Here is a 20,437-nt window from a genome sequence, read left to right on the forward strand (position 1 = left end):
CAAAGCAGAGAAATGGAATGTAGTGAACCTTTAAATGCTTAGTGTTTTTAAGTGTTTAAGTGTTTTTAGTGTAAATTGCGTAGTATTTTTAAGTCAGTCCATTCATTCTAAAAAGAAAAATTTATTGCATAAATTATGCTGCAGTGTTAAATAGATTTAGATAAGATGGAGGAGTCCTACCACTAACAAATCACAGTATTTTCATTTGTTTATGTTCTAGTACTAGTCCATTATACAAACATTTCTCTGTAGCTATCACAACATAGTTGCAATTCTCTTTTCTCCTTACCTCTCTTAATATTGTAGTTATGGCTTCATATTGATCATTTTATATGGCTTTGTAATAGTCTATCACATAATGCCTTCTGGTCCCATAGTGTTGGAATTTTAATTGTTTTCATCTTAGCTTCTTCTAAACTTTTTCTTTTCCACTCAATGCAAAAAAAAAAAAAAAGAAAGAAAGAAAGAAAAAAATCCAAAAGACAGTAAAACTTACTTAACACTAAGTTCACTTTACCTTGTTACTTTAGGTTTATAACCTTAAGACCCAAAATCATTGTGGGGAAATGTGCCTGGAGAGATATACAAATTCAACCTTCCTTTTTACCTATGATTAAAAATAGCCTACTATGTCTGTTTCCTTCTAAAATCCTCTAAAAAAGATCTTTTCAACCAATCATGAAAAATCTTTTCATGATTTTTTTAAAAATGATTTGTTAGTGGTACCTTGTTACTAGTAAATTGGGTGGGGCTCTAGAGTTGAATGAAAGAAAAGGACATAAAAATAAACAGCTTTATGGTATAATAACCATAACTTTTGTGTCTTTATGCCTGAGATAAGTTTTTATTTTAGTAACTATATTTAGTTGTTTTATTACTGCTAATGATAACAGAATTGTTTTGACAGTGTTTTTATACAATTTGGAAAGTTTTAGTGTTCTTTAAAGAGACACTATTGTAATGAAACAATTAAAGTACTCTTCATTCCATCATTAGGTACCACAATAGCCATAGCATCTCATTTGAGCTATTTTAAAATGTGTTTTCATAAGCAGTATCTATAGTTCCCCATTCCAGATTTTTAAAAATATTTGATATGTCAGTCATTTGCTTAGAAACTTTTTTAGAAAGTGTATTACAAAATGATAGACAAAAACACTAATTGATGATGGTTTAATAAATAAGAGCATGCAATTAGTGCATCTTTAAAGGCTCTTCTCACATGGATGATTATTTTTGTAGAATTGAATACTTTAAGGCTTTAATTTTATACTTATTGCTAGATCATTATATCTAATTATTTTGACCATTTATTCAAATAATAAACCTCCAAGTCTGAATATTTATAGTGAAGAATGAGTCTAGAGAAAGGAAAATAATTATATGTCTCTGTCTCCTGCTATTTTATTCTGCCTGCCATCAGAGTACAAAAATATACATTCACATCGTCTGTTTGTTGTATCGTATTCTTGTATCATACAGATTTAGTTACAATACACACACAGGTCAGCCAGTGTTAAAAGACTGAAAAGAATGAAAACTACAAATGAGGACAGATGAGCTATGCATTATGTAATGATAAAACAGGTGTTTTGGAAGATAAACAATGTTCAAAAGCAAAGAAGATTTAAATACTTCTGCATCTCTAATTACTTTATTCTGGTTATTAGACAAAAAGCAAATAGCTTTCAGATGAAATCCAAACTTTCTGTAGTATAACTGAAATACAGAATGTTGGATAATTCTAATTTCGTTTCCTTTTTTTAGAAAAGCAAACTTTATGCGTTGGGGAAAAAAAACTTTTTAAAGAAACTCTGTTCCTAGTGACATTTAAAAAAATAATGTCAATTCTGTCATGATGCTTTTGACAGTATCTTAGGATTGTTTAGCAATAGTTGTGAACTATTTTGCATGTGATTCTCAGAATCATACATACGAAGCTGAGCAGTCTGGGCAGTGAGGATGCTAACATACTGTCTGTTTTTGTTTATAGGACGGTGAACTTTGACATAATAAAATACTTGTATGATTTCTTGTGAAAACAAGCTTCAAAGCCATATGGACACTGTGACAATGACTAAGCCAAGCTGTGTTCATCCAACTACTCAGTTGGCCAGGGAGAGGAGTTCTTTGGCTCTATTGGATTTGTCCAGACAGGTGCTGGCCCAGCATGGAATCTGATGAAAATACTCTGATTGGTCTGGGTGAATGTGAGCAGAAGACTATTTACCAGGGACCCTGGAGTATTTGGAAGGAACGTGTTAATTATAAACAGCAGGGTTTGAGCACAATCTGTTCTACTCTTAATGATGTTATCTTAACACTGAAATTGCCCGAAACCCATTTACTTAGGACTACATTTTACTCTGTGAACTATCCCCTGCACTTTGAACGTGCCAGCAGCCCTTGTATATAAGCCCAGCCTTTTCACTTCCTCTCCACAGGAGCCTCTGCAGTTGCTTGCCAAAGCAGATTTTCCTAAGGCCACCACTTTAAAAAATCATAGTTGCAAAATATAATAAGTAGAAGTTTTTTGTTTTTTTTTTAAGATCCAAGTTTGCATATGCTTATCTTTCATGCTGATTTTCTCAAAAGGCAAGGTAGTTTGATCAGATATAGGGCAGCTTTCCACCTCTAAGCCTACTTGATAACTGCAGTATGCTTAGGTGAGGTTTATCTGGTCACTTTTGCAATTAACTACCCAACATAGCTTTTTAATCTGCACGATGGTTTTCTTTCCTTCTTTTAATCATTGGCCTTTAATAGTTCCACAATAAAATTTTTTCCTGTTATATCAGTTATGAACCGTGGGTCTGATTTTCTTGTCTATTCATATTTTTTAAGACATTTTCTGTTAGCATGTAAATGCTTGAAAATTATTTTGAGCAGCTTTAAAGTGCTTAATTACGGAGCCTAGTTTAAATTTCAGTTGCATTTTATTCTTTCATTCTCTTTTTGAAGAAAAATTCTCACAATAGGCACCCCCAAATAGGAAGCCTTTTAATGTAGTGACTGACACTTTCTGGATCAAAGAACACGAGTGGTTGTCTACTTGCATTTATTTAGAGGTACTGAGTAGGGGGAGAAGGAATGAAATTCCTTTTTTTCTGCCTACACAAGATAGCATGGAGCACCCTCACCCTGTGTCTCTTGTCCCATGGAAGATGGTGAAATTTTGTGTTCCACAGATGTTTGTAGAAGCCAGGACCAGGGGAACGCCATGTGCATTGCAAATTCAGGCTTAGGCTTACTGCACGTAGAAATCTGTGTATCATTCAAGTAGAAGGCAGTTTGAGTAGCTGATTCAAGGAAGAGCAATGCACTTCGGGGATTTTCAGCCCCTCATAGTTTGCTATAAAGTGGCAGGTCTGCTGTGCAGCTTTCTTCGATAGCCTGGGACCAATCTGCCTTTTGAGGGAAGAACTCTGGAATATGAGGGGGACAGAGATTGTCAAATAGGGAACTGGGGAAGACAGAAAGGAGGCAACGTTTCCTGTATGTGACTCTCCCTGCCTTCTCACTGCTGGCCACCTGTCCCTGGCCCAGCACCTTGCTTATCTTGTACTGCCCCACACTGTGCCACCAGCCCTATGTATGGCTTCCCTGCAAAACACCTTGTAACCAGATTTTCCCTGTCTTTGACTGGGCCATGAGAACTTTATGTTTTGTAATTTACTTACTAATGGCTTGCTAAATGACTCACTAACTAACTTGATTAATTTATTTAAACGAAGACTAACAGAGCTTAATGTGGATATTAGCATTTTAACAAGGATCATCTGCAAATGAAATTTCTAATTGGAAGATATAAATCTCCAATTAGAGGAGGGAATCTAATGATGAGAATGATGCTGGCTGGTGGGCCAGATATTTCTGTTAAAAGAGGAGGTATCTAAATTATATTAAGCATCTATTCTACCTAGATCTAAAAATGATTTAGGTGGTAGAAGAACAAAGTTACCAGGCTGTGGGATTTTAGATTTTTTTATACATGGTTGATCCTCCATTTTAAAAATGTCTTCTTTCCATTACCATGACTCAGATATACATAGTAAGGAGGAGACCTTATTCCCCCTCTTATTTTCAAGTCAGTTTCAATCCCTGAATCAGTCTTCATTGCTGAAACAGTTCCTTTTCAGTAACTCTGGAAGGGATTCTGATCCAACAAGTCTCTTTTCATTAAGCCCTAAAAAGTCAAAAAGGGGTCAGGTCTCTAGGGCAGCAGTTAAGAGCTGGGGCTCTTGAGTCAGACTACCTTTGTCAAAGACCAGCTGTATCTCTAGGAGCTGTGTGATGTTAGATAAATTATTGAATCTCTCTGTGCCTCTTGTTTTCTCACCTATACAATGGAAAGTAGAACTTCCCTCATGCAGCTGTTTAGAGAATTAATAAATAAGTTGATATATTTAAGGTGGTAGATCTCAACTGGAGACAGTTTTGCCCACCAGAGAATATTTAGCAATTTCTGGAGACATTTTTGGTTATCACAACTGGTTGTGAGGTACGGGAGGGTAGAGACCTAGGATGCTCCTAACCATCCTAAATGCATGTCCCACAACAGAATTATCTGGTTCAAGGTATCAGTAGTGCCACAGTTGAGAAACTCCGATCTAAGTAAGGTACTTGACACTTTGTAAGTGCTCAATAAATGTTAGCTATTATTATTATCATGAAATAATTGTGACCTCGAAAGGAGTTAAGTGACAGAATGTGACAACATTCCAACTAAATAGAGAAGAGGTACTCTTACCTAATCCTATCTAGGAAACTTCTTGTTAAAAATTTTTGAATTATTCAAATGGACACAATACCTTGGATTCTTATTTTTAGAATTGAAGGATTTTCTACTGGGTTCTAATTCACATGTAGGTTTCATTACTTATTTTTCAGGATCTTGTTGAATAGTCAAAAGCATGAACTGAGAATGATCAATCAGAGAGCAGGTGACTGAGGAGTTACAGTGTTTGCCCTCAAGGTGTGATGGCTGTACAATTAGTGGTATACCTCCGACGGATTTAGTTAACCAACAACTGTTTAATGTAATTAAGGTGGTCTGGAGCAAGGAAAGCTCAGCATAAGAAGAAGCCTCCTTTGTTACTCCAAGGTATGCCCTACTCTGCTTGTACTATGCAAAGAAAAGAAAAGTAATGGACCAAGTCCAGGAATAATGCATCCCTTATCGCATTAAGTACTCAGAGAGTCTCTAAAATAGTAGATGAAATGCCACAACTGCCCATGTATGTGACCAGGGCTGTAATAGCATCCTCTGCTTTTGCCTGAAGTCTCACACTATTGAGTACCATAGTTGCATCTTATGCCTTTTTCCATGAGCAGAGACTTAGATTGGAGGTAATTAACCAGAGGTTGATATTATTCAGCTTCATCCCCTACATTTTGAAAGCTGCATCTCCTACAAAGTGTGACTGTATCATATGTAAAATAGTTTAGATAATTTTGTATGTAATTTCAGTCTGCTGACACAATTTGCTTTCAGAAATGCTTGGTAGAGCTCAAAGAAATCTTTCCTCTCAAGATATCAACGTTTCACTCAAATTTGCTGTTAAATGCCCTCAATGCACAGTTAGTGTTCATTTTCCAGCAGTGACACATTCATGAAGCACAGTTTGAGAAGTAGAAATTTGGTAGAGCAGAGAAAATTATAATCAATTCATTCATTTAACTGCATGTTGATGCACAATAATGATGGGATTTTAGGAGGCATTCAGCTGTTTGAGTAAATAGTGGTAGCTTTGGCATGAGAAAAGAGTCTGGATTTTAGAGGCAGTAGAGATTCGCTTGGGGTTTTGGATAAACCATAATCAGTTTCATTGGTCTTTGAGGAAGTTGAGAGTCCCATTTAATGGGAGTTCCCATAAAATTATTCAGTATTCATCAAAAAACTAAGTACCATCTATGTGTCAGGCATTGTGTTGGGTGTAGGAGTAGGAGATACAGCAGTGGACAAAGGAGACAGATTTCTGTCCTGGACAACAGGTGCTGTCAGCATTGGGAGAGCCATTCCTCGAAATAGGAAATCCTGAGGGAACGACTAGGTCTGTGGGATGAAGAGGATCGTGAGTTCAGTTTTGAACGTGTGCCATTGAGGTGCTTATCCAAGTGGAGTGTCAAGTGTGTAGCTGGATCTAGTTAGAGATCAGAGTTACTGCCAAGCATTAATGTAGGGGTCACCAGAATAGAGGTGAAAACTGTTCTGGAAATAGTGAGGGAGAAACCATCTTGAAATAAATTGAGAAGGTGGTCATAACTATTGCTAATCAACTCACCACAGAACTGCAGGTTAATTTTATTTTTTCAAATAAGAGTTCTCCACTATTCATATAAACCCCATCCCTTTCAGTATAAGAAGTGGCAATAAGAGACCTGGGCCAAGTCCCATTTAGTATTTGGTCCCAAAAGGAAAAACCAGACCCACTTAGCGTCTTAGTTCTGTGGAGAATGTTAGATCCAAACACATGATTTTATCACTTTGGACCAACTTTCATAATAATAGAGGCATTGCACTGGCTTATGTGTACCCTAGAATTTCTGAAACCACTTTAGGTTCACTTTCTCTGGGAAGGAACATTCAGCCATCCTAGTTCATGGGATTCATCCAGCTGGAAATGAAGAGATCCTTAGAGGAACAGAGATGCACTAACCCTGTAAGCATCCATGAGAAAGGATGCTGAAATAGAAACCCCTGCTGTTTTCTACATCAATCTTTCTTTTTTTAATTGAAAAATATTGATGACTAAAGCCTAGTCATCGAGAGGATGGAAAGACATGGGAAAGAGCCACATGGCTTGAGGAAGGATAAAACAGGCAGCTGCTACAAATGCCTCTGTGTGTAAAACCATAATAATTAAGCTGAAGTGACCTACAGAGAAAAATAAGTAGATCTAAAAAATCTATTTTTTAAAATTGTGATATTGTAACTGAAAGTTATGTGGGAGAAATAAAACATTTACCAATAAAAAGAAATTTTCTTAGATTACTAGACTAGGAGAGCTAACTCCCCAGCTTAGGTAAGAATAAAACTTTGGAAATGTTGAACAGAAGAGGACACTGCCCACAGCTCCCTGCAGCCTGGACTGGTCGCCTGATTTCTTGATGATAAAAGTTCTGGGTTAAACTGTAAAAAAAAAAAACCAGAATGTGAGAAGACCCCCCCACCCCTGTTTAAAGAGAAAACAATTTAGATTTTTTTTTATAATGCTGTTATACATAATTTAAAAGTCTGTTTTTAATTATTATAAAAGGAACACATGTTTACTGTGGAAATTTGGGGCAATCATGAAGAAGTAAAAATCACCAGTTAACAACATTCAGAGATAGCCTCTGTAAGTAAAAGTTTTGGTATATTTACTTTAGTTATTATATTGTTCTGGTAGTTTAAAGAAAAGGGGTAATTGTGTCTTTTATATTGAGAAAGAAAGGACAGATCAGGTGAAGATTAATGATTCTCATAGCAGCCTTGTGCAACATGACTGGTAGGACTTAAGTTTGGTATTTCATCAAAAATGTTTAAAGTGACAACGGTTTTGGGTTTTTTTTGTAAATCACTTACATCCAAGTATATAAAGATGTGAAACCACATCAACATAATGAAAAGCAGTATATTTCAAAGCTATAACGTCAAAAACCAATTCTCAAATATGTGTGGCCAATATGTCTCTTTCAGTAGAATTGCTTATTTAAAATGCTTGTCATCATAATAAAATGGGAGAAAGAACAAAAGAAGCACCAAAGTGAGGGGAGAGAGACAAAAGTTGACGTATGGAAGGAGGAGGGCAGTGAAGTAGATGCTAATTTGTGGAAATACAAATCAGAAATGGTGTGGAAACAGGATGTTCCGTTACCTATATCTGGATGACAAAGCAAAAACAGCAATCATTTATTTTGATCATGACTCTGCAGTTTGAGCAGAGCTTGGCTCAAAGTGGTATCCCTTGGGGCAACTTGAGACTGGAGTTGAGTCACATGAAAGCTGGTTTCTTCACCCTTGTCTGGAGGCTGACACTGGCTAATGGCTCCTACCTGGAATACCTACACATGGTCTCTCATGTGTTCTCTCCACTTCATGGAATGGTGACGAGGTTCCGAAAGTCAGCATGCCAAGGGAAACTAGCAGATGCTGCATGGCCTTTTCTAATCAAGCCTCAGAAGTTTCATAGCATCACTTTTGCAGTATTGTGATTAAGGCAGTGATTAAGTCCTCCTTTTATTTAAAGGGAAGGGAATTATTATACCCACCTCTTGATAAAAGGAGTGTCACAGAATTTGCAAGCATGCTTTAAATCACCACACAGAGCATAATAGGCTGAAAATAAAAATATGGAATGCAGATGGAATATATTTTATGTCTTTAAAAATTTGAGTTAGTGTGACAGACTGTTTCTTGTACACATACCCTCATCAAACATCTCTTCTCCATTCCTCCAAAGCACAGGAGTTCTGGCTGCAAGGGGGCCAATATGGTTGGAATACAGGAGGCAAAGACAACCTTGGTAGGATATGGGATCAGAGAGGTAACGGGTGCCAGGTCATGTGTAGCCTTGCAGGGCATTGAAGAACTTTGGTTCTTTTTTAATAGGTTGTAAATATTTTATTGCATTTGCATATTTTAACTTTCTTTCTAAAAAAATTTTATTGGAGTATAGTTGATCTACAATGTTGTGTTAGTTTCTGCTGTACAACAATGTGTATCAGTTATACATACAAGCGACTGACAGGGGATTAATCTCCAAAATATACAAACAGCTCATTCAGCTCAATATGAAAAAAAACAACCCAATCAAAAAATGGGCAGAGGGGCTTCCCTGGTGGCGCAGTGGTTGAGAGTCCGCCTGCTGATGCAGGGGACATGGATTCGTGCCCTGGTCCGGGAGAATCCCACATGCCGCGGAGCAGCTAGGCCAATGAGCCATGGCCACTGAGCCTGTGCATATGGAGCCTGTGCTCCGCAATGGGAGAGGCCACAACAGTGAGAGGCCCGCGTACCGCAAAAAAAAAAAATGGGCAGAGGATCTAAATAGACATTTCTCCAAAGACATACAGATGGCCAAAAAGCACATGAAAAGTTGCTCAACATTACTAATTATTAGAGAAATCCAAATCAAAATTACAATGAGGTATCACCTCACACCAGTCAGAGTGTCCGTCATCAAAAAGTCTACAAACAATACATGCTGGAGAGGGTGTGGAGAAAAGGGGACCCTCCTATACTGTTGGTGGAAATGTAAATTGATACAGCCACTATGGAGAATAGTATGGAGGTTCCTTTAAAAACTAAAAATAGGCCTACCATATGATCCTGCAATCCTGCTCCTGGGCATATATTTGAGTACTTATATGTGAAATCTAAAAAAATGGTACAAATGAACTTATTTACAAAATAGAAATAGAGTCACAGATGTAGAAAACAGACTTATGGTTACCAGGGGGGAAAGCGGGGGTGGGAGGAGGGATAAATTGAGAGGCTGGGATTGACAGATACACACTACTATATATAAAATAGATAACAAATAAGGACCTACTGTATAGCACAGTATTATTTGCTGTAATACACAGCTCTTATCAATACTCTATAATGACCTATATGGGAGAAAGAATCTAAAATAGAGTCGATATAGGACCTTGGTTCTTATTCTTTGTGAGATGGGGAGAGTTTTGAGCAGAGGAGTCACATGATCTGGTTTAGATTTTTTTGAAAAGGATTACTGGAACCTATATTGAGAATAGAGTGGAAGCAAGAAAAGTAGAAGGCTATTAAAAAATCTAAGTGAGAGATAATGGTGGCTCAGATCAGGGTGTTAACAGTGGAGGTGGTGACATGTTGCCAGATTTAGGATATAATTTAAAAGAAATGTCTGCATGATTTGCTGATTAATTGGGGGTCAGTTTTGAAAGAAAGAGTCAAGAATGATTCCAGGGTTTTTAACGTGAACATGTGGAAATGTGTAGGGGAGATAAGATCAGGAGTTCATGTGTGGACATGGTAAGTTGGAGATTTCTGTTAGGTATCAAATTGGAAATGTCAAGAAGGCAGTTAGATAAATCTGGAGTTCAGGGTGGAAGCCCAGGTTGGAGATAAAAATTCAGGGGTTGTCAGTATCTAAATGGGAATTTGTGAGGGAAATGTGTACATGAAGGAATTATGGCCAGCTCTTCTGAGTCAGAAAACTACCTTCCCACTGAGCTTCTGCCTAGGAGCATTCAGAGCCCCTCTAGAAGGTAAACCCCCCTCCCTGGGGAGTTGCTTCTAAACTGTAAGGAACCTTCAGTTACTTGTTTCCATAGGAAGAAGGGATTCATGATAAAAGTGAAATTTTCTTTTTTTATATACTGAAATTGCAAATACTAAATTACTAAATTTAATACTAAAATTTCAAAAAGTCTTTGCAACATTAAAAAGAAAAATGACAGGAATGGAGTGAGTGGGTCATAGATTTAGATATAGCAATTTATGTGATGCCCAGCCAAGACAAAATGACCTGTAAATACTGAGTTCACAGATTATGTTAATTAATTTCCAAAATCCATTCTTTTAGAGCTGTTCTTACTACTAGGAATTTGCATTCTTTCCATTTCAGAAGTAAAAATTAATTAAAAGATAATATGCTGGGCTTCCCTGGTGGCACAGTGGTTAAGAGTCCGCCTGCCAGTGCAGGGGACGCAGGTTCGTGCCCTGGTCCGGGAAGATCCCACATGCTGCGGAGCAGCTGGGCCCGTGAGCCATGGCTGCTGAGCCTGCGCGTCCGGAGCCTGTGCTCCACAACGGGAGAGGCCACAACAGTGAGAGGCCCGCGTACCGCAGAAAGAAAAAAAAAAAAATAATATGCTGAATTTCATCATTAAAATAAAGGTTCCTTCTAAGTATATCTAAGTGTGTGATATTTGGTAGCTTTTTTTTAATTTTCTTGGAAATATCCATCTATCTTGTGTTGTGGTTTTTTTACCCTAATCATGATAAGTCCGCCACTGAATCATGCTCAGTAGAGGACATGTTTGGAGTTGTGGCTCCAGATGCTGGACTGGTTTGCACTGACTCTCTTTTAATCCCCATCATAAACAATTCATTAGTAAGAAAGTTGTAGGAGGCAGAACAGAGTAAAACTGACAGGCCTACCTAATGATTAAATGGGTCCATCATTACATAACAGTAAATAAGAACTACCTGAGTAAGGAAGATGAGGAAAAACGCTCAAGGGATTACTGGACACATATTGCCATTTGAGGTGGACATTTGTTTTTCTTTTCCTCTTTCACTGTTAAAACTATGTGATTGTAATGGTGATAATTACCAGGTGAACATTTATGTGCTTGACACTGTAATAGACAACTCATATACATTATCTCTAATACTTATATAGTGTGTATGAAAAAATGTATTCACTCAACGCTGACACTAGAATGCCTCTTAGGGGAGAAATTTGAGGAGTAGACGATGAGAAAGCTGTGAAGTGGCAGATGAGACCCTGATAGTCCTTGGAAGAAGTGGCTAAAGGAACAGAAGAAAATCTGTCTATTGCTCGGGAAAGATCAGCAAAATTGATACCTCTGGTCAAGCTAATCAAGAAAAAAAGAACACACACATTACCGTATGATAGAATGTAATCACTGAAAGATAATATTCTGAATGCCCATGAATTTGATTATTTAAACGAACTGGACAAATTCCTTGTAAAACACAGCCAACCAAAACTTATTCAAGAAGAAATAGATAACCTGAATAGCCATATTCTTCATTAAAGAATTCTAATAATTATTTAAAGGATAAATAATACTTATTCTACACAAACTCAGAAAATAGAAGAGGAATACTTTTCGACTTATTTTACAAGGCCAGGGTTACCCTGATACCAAAACCAGACAAAGATAGGACAAGAAAACTTTCAGACCAATATCCTTCATTAAGATAGACACAAAAATCCTCAGCAAATTATTACTGAATCAAAGCCAGCAACTGTATAAAAGTATCAATAATAATACATTATGACCAAGTGGAGTTTTCTCAGGATTGTGATTTAGCACTCAGAAGTCAACCAATATAATTCACCATGTCAGTAGACTAAAGAAGAAAACCACACAATTTAATGCAGAAAATCATTTGACAAGATCCACTTATGATTTAAAAAAAGACCTCTATGCAAATGAGGAATTAAAAAGAACTCTCACTGATAGGGCAGTGATGGCCACTGAGCAGAGGAGAAGTCATGGCTCACACCTCCTCTGGCCTTCGCCCCTCTATCTCCAGTACCCCCTCCTACCAAGGTGATAGCTGCCTGCACATCCTGGGGAAAGATGTGACTCATGTTCACATCAGATCCAGCTTCTCCCGCAAAGTAACTGGGCACACGCAGACTGTATAGGGTCACTCCCACACAAGGACACTCCTTCAAGACTGCAATAGGTAACTGTTTCACCTAATTTCATAGAGACAGAGAAAGTTAAACAAAATGAGAAGACAGAAGAATTTGTTTCAATTGACAGAGCAAGAGCAAACCCCTGAAAAAACAACTAATGAAACAGATGAACAATTTACCAGATAAAGAGTTCAAAGCATTAGTAATAATGCTAAAGAAATTAGGGAGAATAGATGAACACAGAATTTTAAGAAGGAACTAGAAAATATAAAAAGAAACAGCTGAAGAATACAATAACATGAAAAACACATTAGAAGGAATTAATGGCACATTAGATGGTACAGAAGAATGTGTGAGTTATCTGGAAAATAGAATAATGGAATTCAGAACAGAAAAAATGAAAAACAGCAGGAAAAATGAGAACAGTTGAAGGGATCTCTGGGCAACATCAAGCGTACTAACATTTGCATCATTGGGGTCCCAGAAGGGAAAGAGAGAGGAAGGGGTTGAATATATATTTGATGAAGTTATGGCTGAAAGCTTCCCAAACCTAAAGAAGGGAACATATCTAGGTACAGGAAACACAGAGGGTCCCAAACAAAATGAACCCAGACTCAAACCAAGATATATAATTAAAATGGCGAAAGTTAAAAATAAAGGGAGAATTCTAAAGGCAGCAAGAGAAAAGTAAGGAGTCTCCATAAGGCTATCAGCTGATTTCTCTGCAGAAACCTTGAATGTCAGGAGGGAGTGACATGATATATTCAAAGTCCTGAAAGGGAAAAACACGTACATAGGCAGAAAATTAATAAGGCAACAGTGCTCTTAAATGACACAATAGCCCAGTTAGACTTAATAGATATCTACAGGGCATTCCATCTAAAAACATCAGAATACACATCTTTTTAAATGCACATGTATGTTCTCCAGGAGAGATCACATGCTAAGCCACAAAACAAGTCAACAAATTTAAGAGGATAAAAATTATATCAAGCATTTTTTCTGACTACAGTGGTATGAAACTAGAAATCAATTACAGGAAGAAAAAAGGGAAAAGAATAAAAACATGGAGACTAAACAACATGCTACTTCGAAATAAATGGGTCAATGCAGATATCAAAGAAGTCAGAATATACCTTGAGACAAATGAAAATGGAACTAAAACTCTCCAAAATCCATTACATGTAGCAAAAGCAGTTCTAAGAGGGAAATTTATAGTGATACAAGCCTTCCTCAAGAAATAAGAAAAGTCTGAAATGAACAACCTAACCCACAACCTAAAGGAATTAGAAAAAGGACAGATAAAGCCCAAAGTCAGCAGAAGGAAGGAAGTAATAAAGATCAGAGAGGAAAGAAATACAATAGAGACAAAAAAAAAAAAAAAAAGAAAGAAAATGGAAAAGATCAGTGAAACCAAAGTCTGGCTTTTCTACAAGGTAAAATTGATAAACATTCAGCCAGGCTCACCAATAAGAAAAGAGAGAGGACCCAAATAAGAAATTAAAGTGGAGCAATAACAACCAATACTACAGAGATGAAAAAAAACAGAGCATACTACAAGTAGTTGTATGCCAACAAGTTGGACAACCTAGAAGAAATGGACGAATTTCTAGAAACATAACAACCTACCAGGACTGAATCAATTAAAAACAGACAATTTGAACAGACCAAATTTGTAATTTAAAATCAAAAACTCCCAGCAAACAAAAGTCCAAGATCAGCCACCTTCACAGGAGAATTCTACCAAACATAACGGAGAACTAATACCTTTCCTCCTCAAACTATGCTAAAAAATTGAAAAGGATTGGACACTCCTAAATTCATTCTATGAGGTCACCATTACCCTGATACCAAAACCAGACTAAGACACTACAATTCCAGTCCTAGGCAATATGCTCAAAACTTCTGAGTATATTTGCCCACCATAGATGTGTATAAGAATGTTCATAGTGGCTTTATTCATAATAGTCAAAACTGAAAATGACCAAATATTTATCAATAGGAGAAAGAATTTAAAAATTGTATGTTCTTAGAACCCAGAACAGCATGGATAAATCTCATAGACATTATGTTGAGTGAAATAAACCAGAAACAGAAAAAACTAATTCATGGTCATCTGAATAGTGGTTACCTCCAAATGTGGTGATTATTGTGTTGTTAACTGAAAGAGGATATGAGAGAACTTTCTGGAATGATGGAAATATTCTGTATCTTTTTTTTTTTTTTTTGTGGTATGCGGACCTCTCACTGTTGTGGCCTCTCCTGTTGCGGGACACAGGCTCCACAGGCTCAGCAGCCATGGCTCACAAGCCCAGCTGCTCCGCGGCATGTGGGATCCTCCCAGACCAGGGCACGAACCCATGTCCCCTGCATCGGCAGGCGGACTCTCAACCACTGTGCCACCAGGGAAGTCCCAGTATTCTGTATCTTGATCCAGGTGGTGGTGGTTACACTGGTGTATAGAAAAATTCAATTGAGCTGTACACTACAGAGTTATGCAGTTTATGCACTTCACTATTATGTTTTTATTTTTACCTCAAAAAGAAAAAAAAACCCTCAAATCTAGCAATGATTCTTTGTTCTAGACCATAAGTAATCTCTGAGTCAAAGAGTATCACTGGCTCAGTGGTAAAAATAATAGAATAGAACAGAATAAAATAGAGTAGAAGTGAAAAAATTTAATATAAAAGCAAAAATTAAAAAGAGGGAAAGGAAAGCGCTAGGTTTAAATTTGCCACTTCTAAAAACCCTGCTATATTTTCAGTAAATCCGCAGGGAGGTACGTGAGGAAACCAAAGCTTTGGAGGGATTAAGAGGTATTTTCAAGGCACAGCTAATCAAGATGCAGAGCCACGTTTCAAACCCAAGCCATAGTGTACCATTATACCATGGCTACAATTTTAGTGAGGCTAGGTTGGTCAGTATATCTTCAATACTGTGTTCTCTAGCAACTGCTTATGGCACAGGTTGTATCCTTGAGATAAACCTTGAAATCCTAGTTAATGGGACTGCAGACACCACAGCCATCAATTTCAGGGTCTCTTAGTTTATCTTTGCCAAATGCAGAGTCAGCATATTTGCATTGCATTGTATTCTAAGGGGCCTCAAAATGTTTGTGGTGAGGAGCTAGTCTGTTTCTCATTTGAAGCTTTGCTCTTGATTACTCTCCCAGAGGGGGAGTACAATCCAGAAAGTTCATGTACGGGGAGGGGGTGAGCGTGCTGACAGGTTTAAGCCAGGCATGTCTTCTTTCCCGTTGGAAATACTTAGGTCATGGTGAGGGGCCTCTGCTGAAGCTTGTGACCCCACAGTCAATCTCAGCTAGGTTTTCAATATGTCATGAGCAGCCAGTGGGGACCCTGTGGGGTTCAGTTGTCATGGGAATCTGACTGTTTGAAATGCTGAGAGTGAAAGGAAGAAAATGTGTTGAGCATAATTTACTACTTTAAAAATCTATGACTTAGGACTTCCCTGATGGCGCAGTGGTTAAGAATCCGTGGGCCAATGCAGGGGACATGGGTTCGAGCCCTGGTCCGGGAAGATCCCACATGCTGTGGAGCAACTAAGCCTGTGCGCCACACCTGCTGAGCCTGCGCTCTAGAGCCCGCGTGCCATAACTACTGAAGCCCGCACGCCTAGAGCCCGTGTTTCACAACAAGAGAAGCCACCACAATGAAGAGTAGCCTCTGCTCGCCACAACTAGAGAAAGCCCCTGCACAGCAATGAAGACCCAACACAGCCAAAAAAAAAAAAAAAAAAATCTATGTCTTGTAATGCTGAGACGATGTAATGGATTTATTAAGAACACAGCAAGGGTTTGAAAATTATTTCTTGAACATCCTAGCCTTGTATCTGTAGATTCACAAACTTAATGAATAAGAAAAATTGTTAGCTGTCTATTATTTTTTAAAGAATCATCTGAAATAAAGCCTTTCCCAAACTAGTTATTATAAATTAATACGTCAGGAGTATATTGATCAAAATATTCATCCCATAGAAGGGCAATTCAGTAGCAGCATACTGAAGGTTGAGGAGTGCTCAGTGGAGGCTGGGGCTTAGGTTAGGACTCGTGAGTGAACTAGGTTTGTAAATGTTCTCTTTGGGATTAATGGTGCATTCATGACATTTGATAATTATTCTGGTTACAAATCAGTGTCAGCAGCAGTAAAATTAAATTATAAATGGACAGAAGAGAAATATTACAGGTGGAAAATAACTGATACAAACAAATAACAACCAAATTCACATTAATAAAAAAAAAACAAAACAAAGATGGGAACATCCATCACAGAGTGTTTCTCCAACTGGCAGAGTCACTTACTTAAAGGATCATCCAGCCATATCCTTGATGAATTCAGAGATGTTGCTTATAGACAGTTTCTTTATAACCAGGTCTAGTGAATAGGTATGTGTTGAATGCAAGAAGACCCGGGAAACTGTAATGCCAAAATATATGCTGGGTAATGGAGAGCAGGTAATTGACTTTATCATCACATAGGGGAACAGTTGCTGTCCAAGTAGGTTATGCTTGGGGCCGGGGTGTGGGGCTCTGTATGGAGGACATGTAATTATTCCTGCTGATTCCGTTCCTTCATAATTTTCCCCCACCTGTTCCCACATTAGGAGAATCAGTGACTATCTTTCTGGCTTATTGTTTGATGAAGGATTTTTTAAATGAGGATGCTTACTTAACAGTTGTTGTTTATGTCCACAGAAGCCTAAATGAGATATAGAATTAAGGTAACCAGTTTCGAGTGAGGAACTTGTTTGAAAAATCAGGGTAATATATCCAGCCTTGTTAGGTGACAAGGCCAGAAAACCATTTGACTTTATTAAACGATTTAGGGCCTTGTCATCTATTACTTTGTATTGTTCAAGACTGTTCTGCCGCTGTCAGGTACTTTTAAGTTGCTGAGCATCTCTGGAGAAATTCCAAGCTAGAGGTAGATTTGGGAGTCATCAGTTTTTGGGTGGCAGCTGAAGTCCTGACCATGGATCAAACCCTGCGGAGAGGAATAGTGAAAAGAAAAGGAAGGCCCAAGTAAACACCAGAGAAATTTGGGTCGTGGATGCCAATGAAGAGAATGTCCACTGGAAAGAATATAAGCTGTCAAATCACAAAGACTAGGAAGGGGTAAAAGGCAGATTACAGTGGCTTGAAGAGTGCATCCCAGAGAAGAGGCCCCACTAGTGTGCCTTTCTGAGTTGCCCATGAGTGCTGGTTCTAGATAGTTCTTTTTTTTTTTTTTTTTTTTTTTGCGATATGCGGGCCTCTCACTGCTGTGGCCTCTCCCGTTGTGGAGCACAGGCTCCAGACGCGCAGGCTCAGCGGCCATGGCTCACAGGCCCAGCCACTCCGCGGCATGTGGGATCCTCCTGGACCGGGGCACGAACCCATGTCCCCTGCATCAGCAGGCGGACTCTCAACCGCTACGCCACCAGGGAAGCCCCCTAGATAGTTATTTGATACTAGGCAATACACCTGGTAGTGGCTTCATCCACTCAACATAGTGTACAGTGTCCACTACGAGCCAGGTAACATGCTTAGCCTGGAGATGCAGCAGCAAATAAGACAGACTCGGACCCTGCACCCACAGGCATTTGCTCCAGCAGGAAGGAGGGCGACTGGACAGGCAATGCCAGTAGATTGTGATGGGGGTCAGGGAATTCTGGGAGCACATCAAGTCAATGAGAGCCTCCTTAACCTGCACACAGCACTGTCAGGATACCAGCTCCTCTGCAGGAAGCTGCCTGCTCCCTGATACCCCAAAGGCTATGCTAGGAAGGTCCCACCTCTGCCCAGACTCAGGGCACACAGTTTGGAAACATTTCTGGGTTTATCAATGTATTAAGTGAAAACTATTCATTCTCAAGTGTAGACTTTCCTTAGATAGGGCCTTCCTCCGTGAGCAAGCCTCGGTCTCGGTGGTGGTAGGGTGGGAGGTGTCTCTGCCCCTTTGGAGATGCTCAGAAGGACCTGGGAGGTTGGGCGAGCAGTGGGCATGCCTCGTTGCTGAGAGGACAATGGTGTAGTTCAAAGTAGTAGTCCTTGAAGTTGCCCTGGAGCTCACATGCCCTGGAGGGAGAGCCCTCTGATAGCTGAAGAGCAGATGGGATGTATTAGTTTACTATCGCTGCTGTTAACAACTACAACTTTAGTGGCTTAAAACAGCACAGACCTATTGTCTTACAGTTTTGGAGGTAAGAAGTCCATGGGTTTCACTGGGCTGAAATTCACCTGTTGGCAGACCTGAGTTCATCTGGAGGCTCTAGGGGAGAATCTGTTTCTTTGACTTTTCCAGGCTTTAGAAGCTCTCTGCATTCCTTGCTTTGGTACCGTCCTTCATCTTCAAAGGCAACAGCATAGCTTCTTCAAATCCCTCTCTGAATCTGACCTCCTCTTCTGTCATCACATTTCCTTCTCTGCCTCTCCTGCCTCCCCGTTTCCTTTCCCTATGAATCCTTCTGAATACAATGGGCCCACCCAGATAATCCAGGATAATCTCCCCATCTCCAGATCCTTAAGTCAGTCATATCTGCAAAGTCCCTTTTGCCATGTAAGGCAGCATATTAACAGGTGTTGGTGAATAGGGTGTGGACACCTTTGGGGGGGCTGTTATTACGCCTAACACCTAAGGACTCTTCTTTGCGAAGGGGAAAAGTAGCTAAATTCCCATTCACAGCTGTTCATCCAGCACCCACTTTGGGTAGGCACTCTGCAGAGGGGGACGGGACCAGGATGCACACACCACGTTATGACCAAGGAAAGGGTCAAAGTGTTCAAGAGAGGGGAGGGTCACATCCACTCGGGGAGTGAGGGGAGGCCTTTTTTCACCTGGTTGGGGTAAATGCTGTGATAGAGGCACACAGAGTGAAGGAGTTGGAAGGTGATTCATCCAACTGGATGTGTGGTGTGTGACAGTCCATTGTGTGGTGACAGTATACAGAGGAGGCGGTGGCATGTAGCCAGGACACTGCAGACCTGGTAAGATTTTAAGGCGAGGAAACAGCTGAGCAAAGTCTGGAAACAAGGAATGCTTTCTTCTTCAGGAAGAGTGAAGGAGGGTCCAGTCGGCAAGGAAGTTCACCTAACTGGTGTCGCACCACCCAGTTCACAGCAACTGTAGGGAGATAACTGCCCCCTGATTTGAGCATACTGTATCATTACATTAAAGGCTGCCCACCCCCTTCCTCAGGTTAAGCTGTTCTCTTGCATCATTCTGCTTCCTGTCTTGGCCCCTTTAACTCTGTCTTCATTTCCCCTGTTATTCTCCCATTCTCAGTCCTCACTGTGCTATAGCTTTGTCTTCTAAACCTCAGGTTCGTACAACACTTTAGTCCCTCAGGTGATTTCGCTTACAGGTCAGACATTCTTCATTTGGGGGAAGGGCTCAGCTCACTGCTAGCCCATGTTTGGTAAGAGGTGTTGGGTATCAGGCCCCATTATTTTTTACTTAATTAGCCCTTACGTAAGTGACAGTGCAGTGGTCCAAGTCCAACTCTTTCAAGGAGTTAGGTTTTCAAATGTGGTTATATCCACAGAATAAAGAAGAAATGATCATGAAAGTAAGGTGGGGAGGGATGACTACAAAAGAAAAAACTGGTTTTCAGGAATCTATATCATCTGTAACTGTTCTGTCCAACATGGCAACCACTAACCACATGTGCCTATTTAAATTTAAGTAATTGATAAAAGTAAAAATTCAGTTGCACAGCCACATTTAAAACTCTCAGTAGCCACCTGTGGGTAGCAACCATGTTATTGGACAGGGCACATATAGGGCATTTTCATCATTATATAAAGTTCTGTGGGACAGCACTGGTCTGTATCCATGCTCAAAACCCCCAACACCTTCTCGTAAAACCCAAAGCCTCTGTCATGGACTATCACAGTGGTTTCCAAGGAGATGATACTGTCTACTGGGGGGCTTATGGGAAGTATGTGGAGGTACTACTGGCATTTAGTGAGTGGGGCAGGAATGCCAGACATTGTACGATGCTCAGAATAGTTTCCCACAACGCAAAAGTGTCCTGCATCCAGGAAGACCTCTGAAAGTCCTGAAATCTATTAA

General features: G+C 39.3%; 1 protein-coding gene across 3 annotated transcripts in view; it reads left to right on the top strand.

Moving 5' to 3' along the window:
• ORC5 (origin recognition complex subunit 5) overlaps positions 1-20,437 on the top strand; it is a 105,611-nt gene that overhangs the window by 69,905 nt on the left and 15,269 nt on the right. For 2 of the 3 annotated variants that reach the window (XM_060020287.1, XM_060020288.1), the window contains one exon: positions 1,994-2,792. In XM_060020287.1, the coding sequence (XP_059876270.1) occupies positions 1,994-2,039 (46 nt within the window). In that variant the 3' untranslated portion in view covers positions 2,040-2,792. Of the gene's footprint in view, positions 1-1,993; positions 2,793-4,890; positions 5,105-20,437 lie in introns of those variants that run through there. The other variant, XR_009520594.1, reaches the window with a different exon arrangement.

Source organism: Delphinus delphis, chromosome 9 (genome assembly GCF_949987515.2).
Source record: "Delphinus delphis chromosome 9, mDelDel1.2, whole genome shotgun sequence".
NCBI lineage: Eukaryota > Metazoa > Chordata > Mammalia > Artiodactyla > Delphinidae > Delphinus > Delphinus delphis.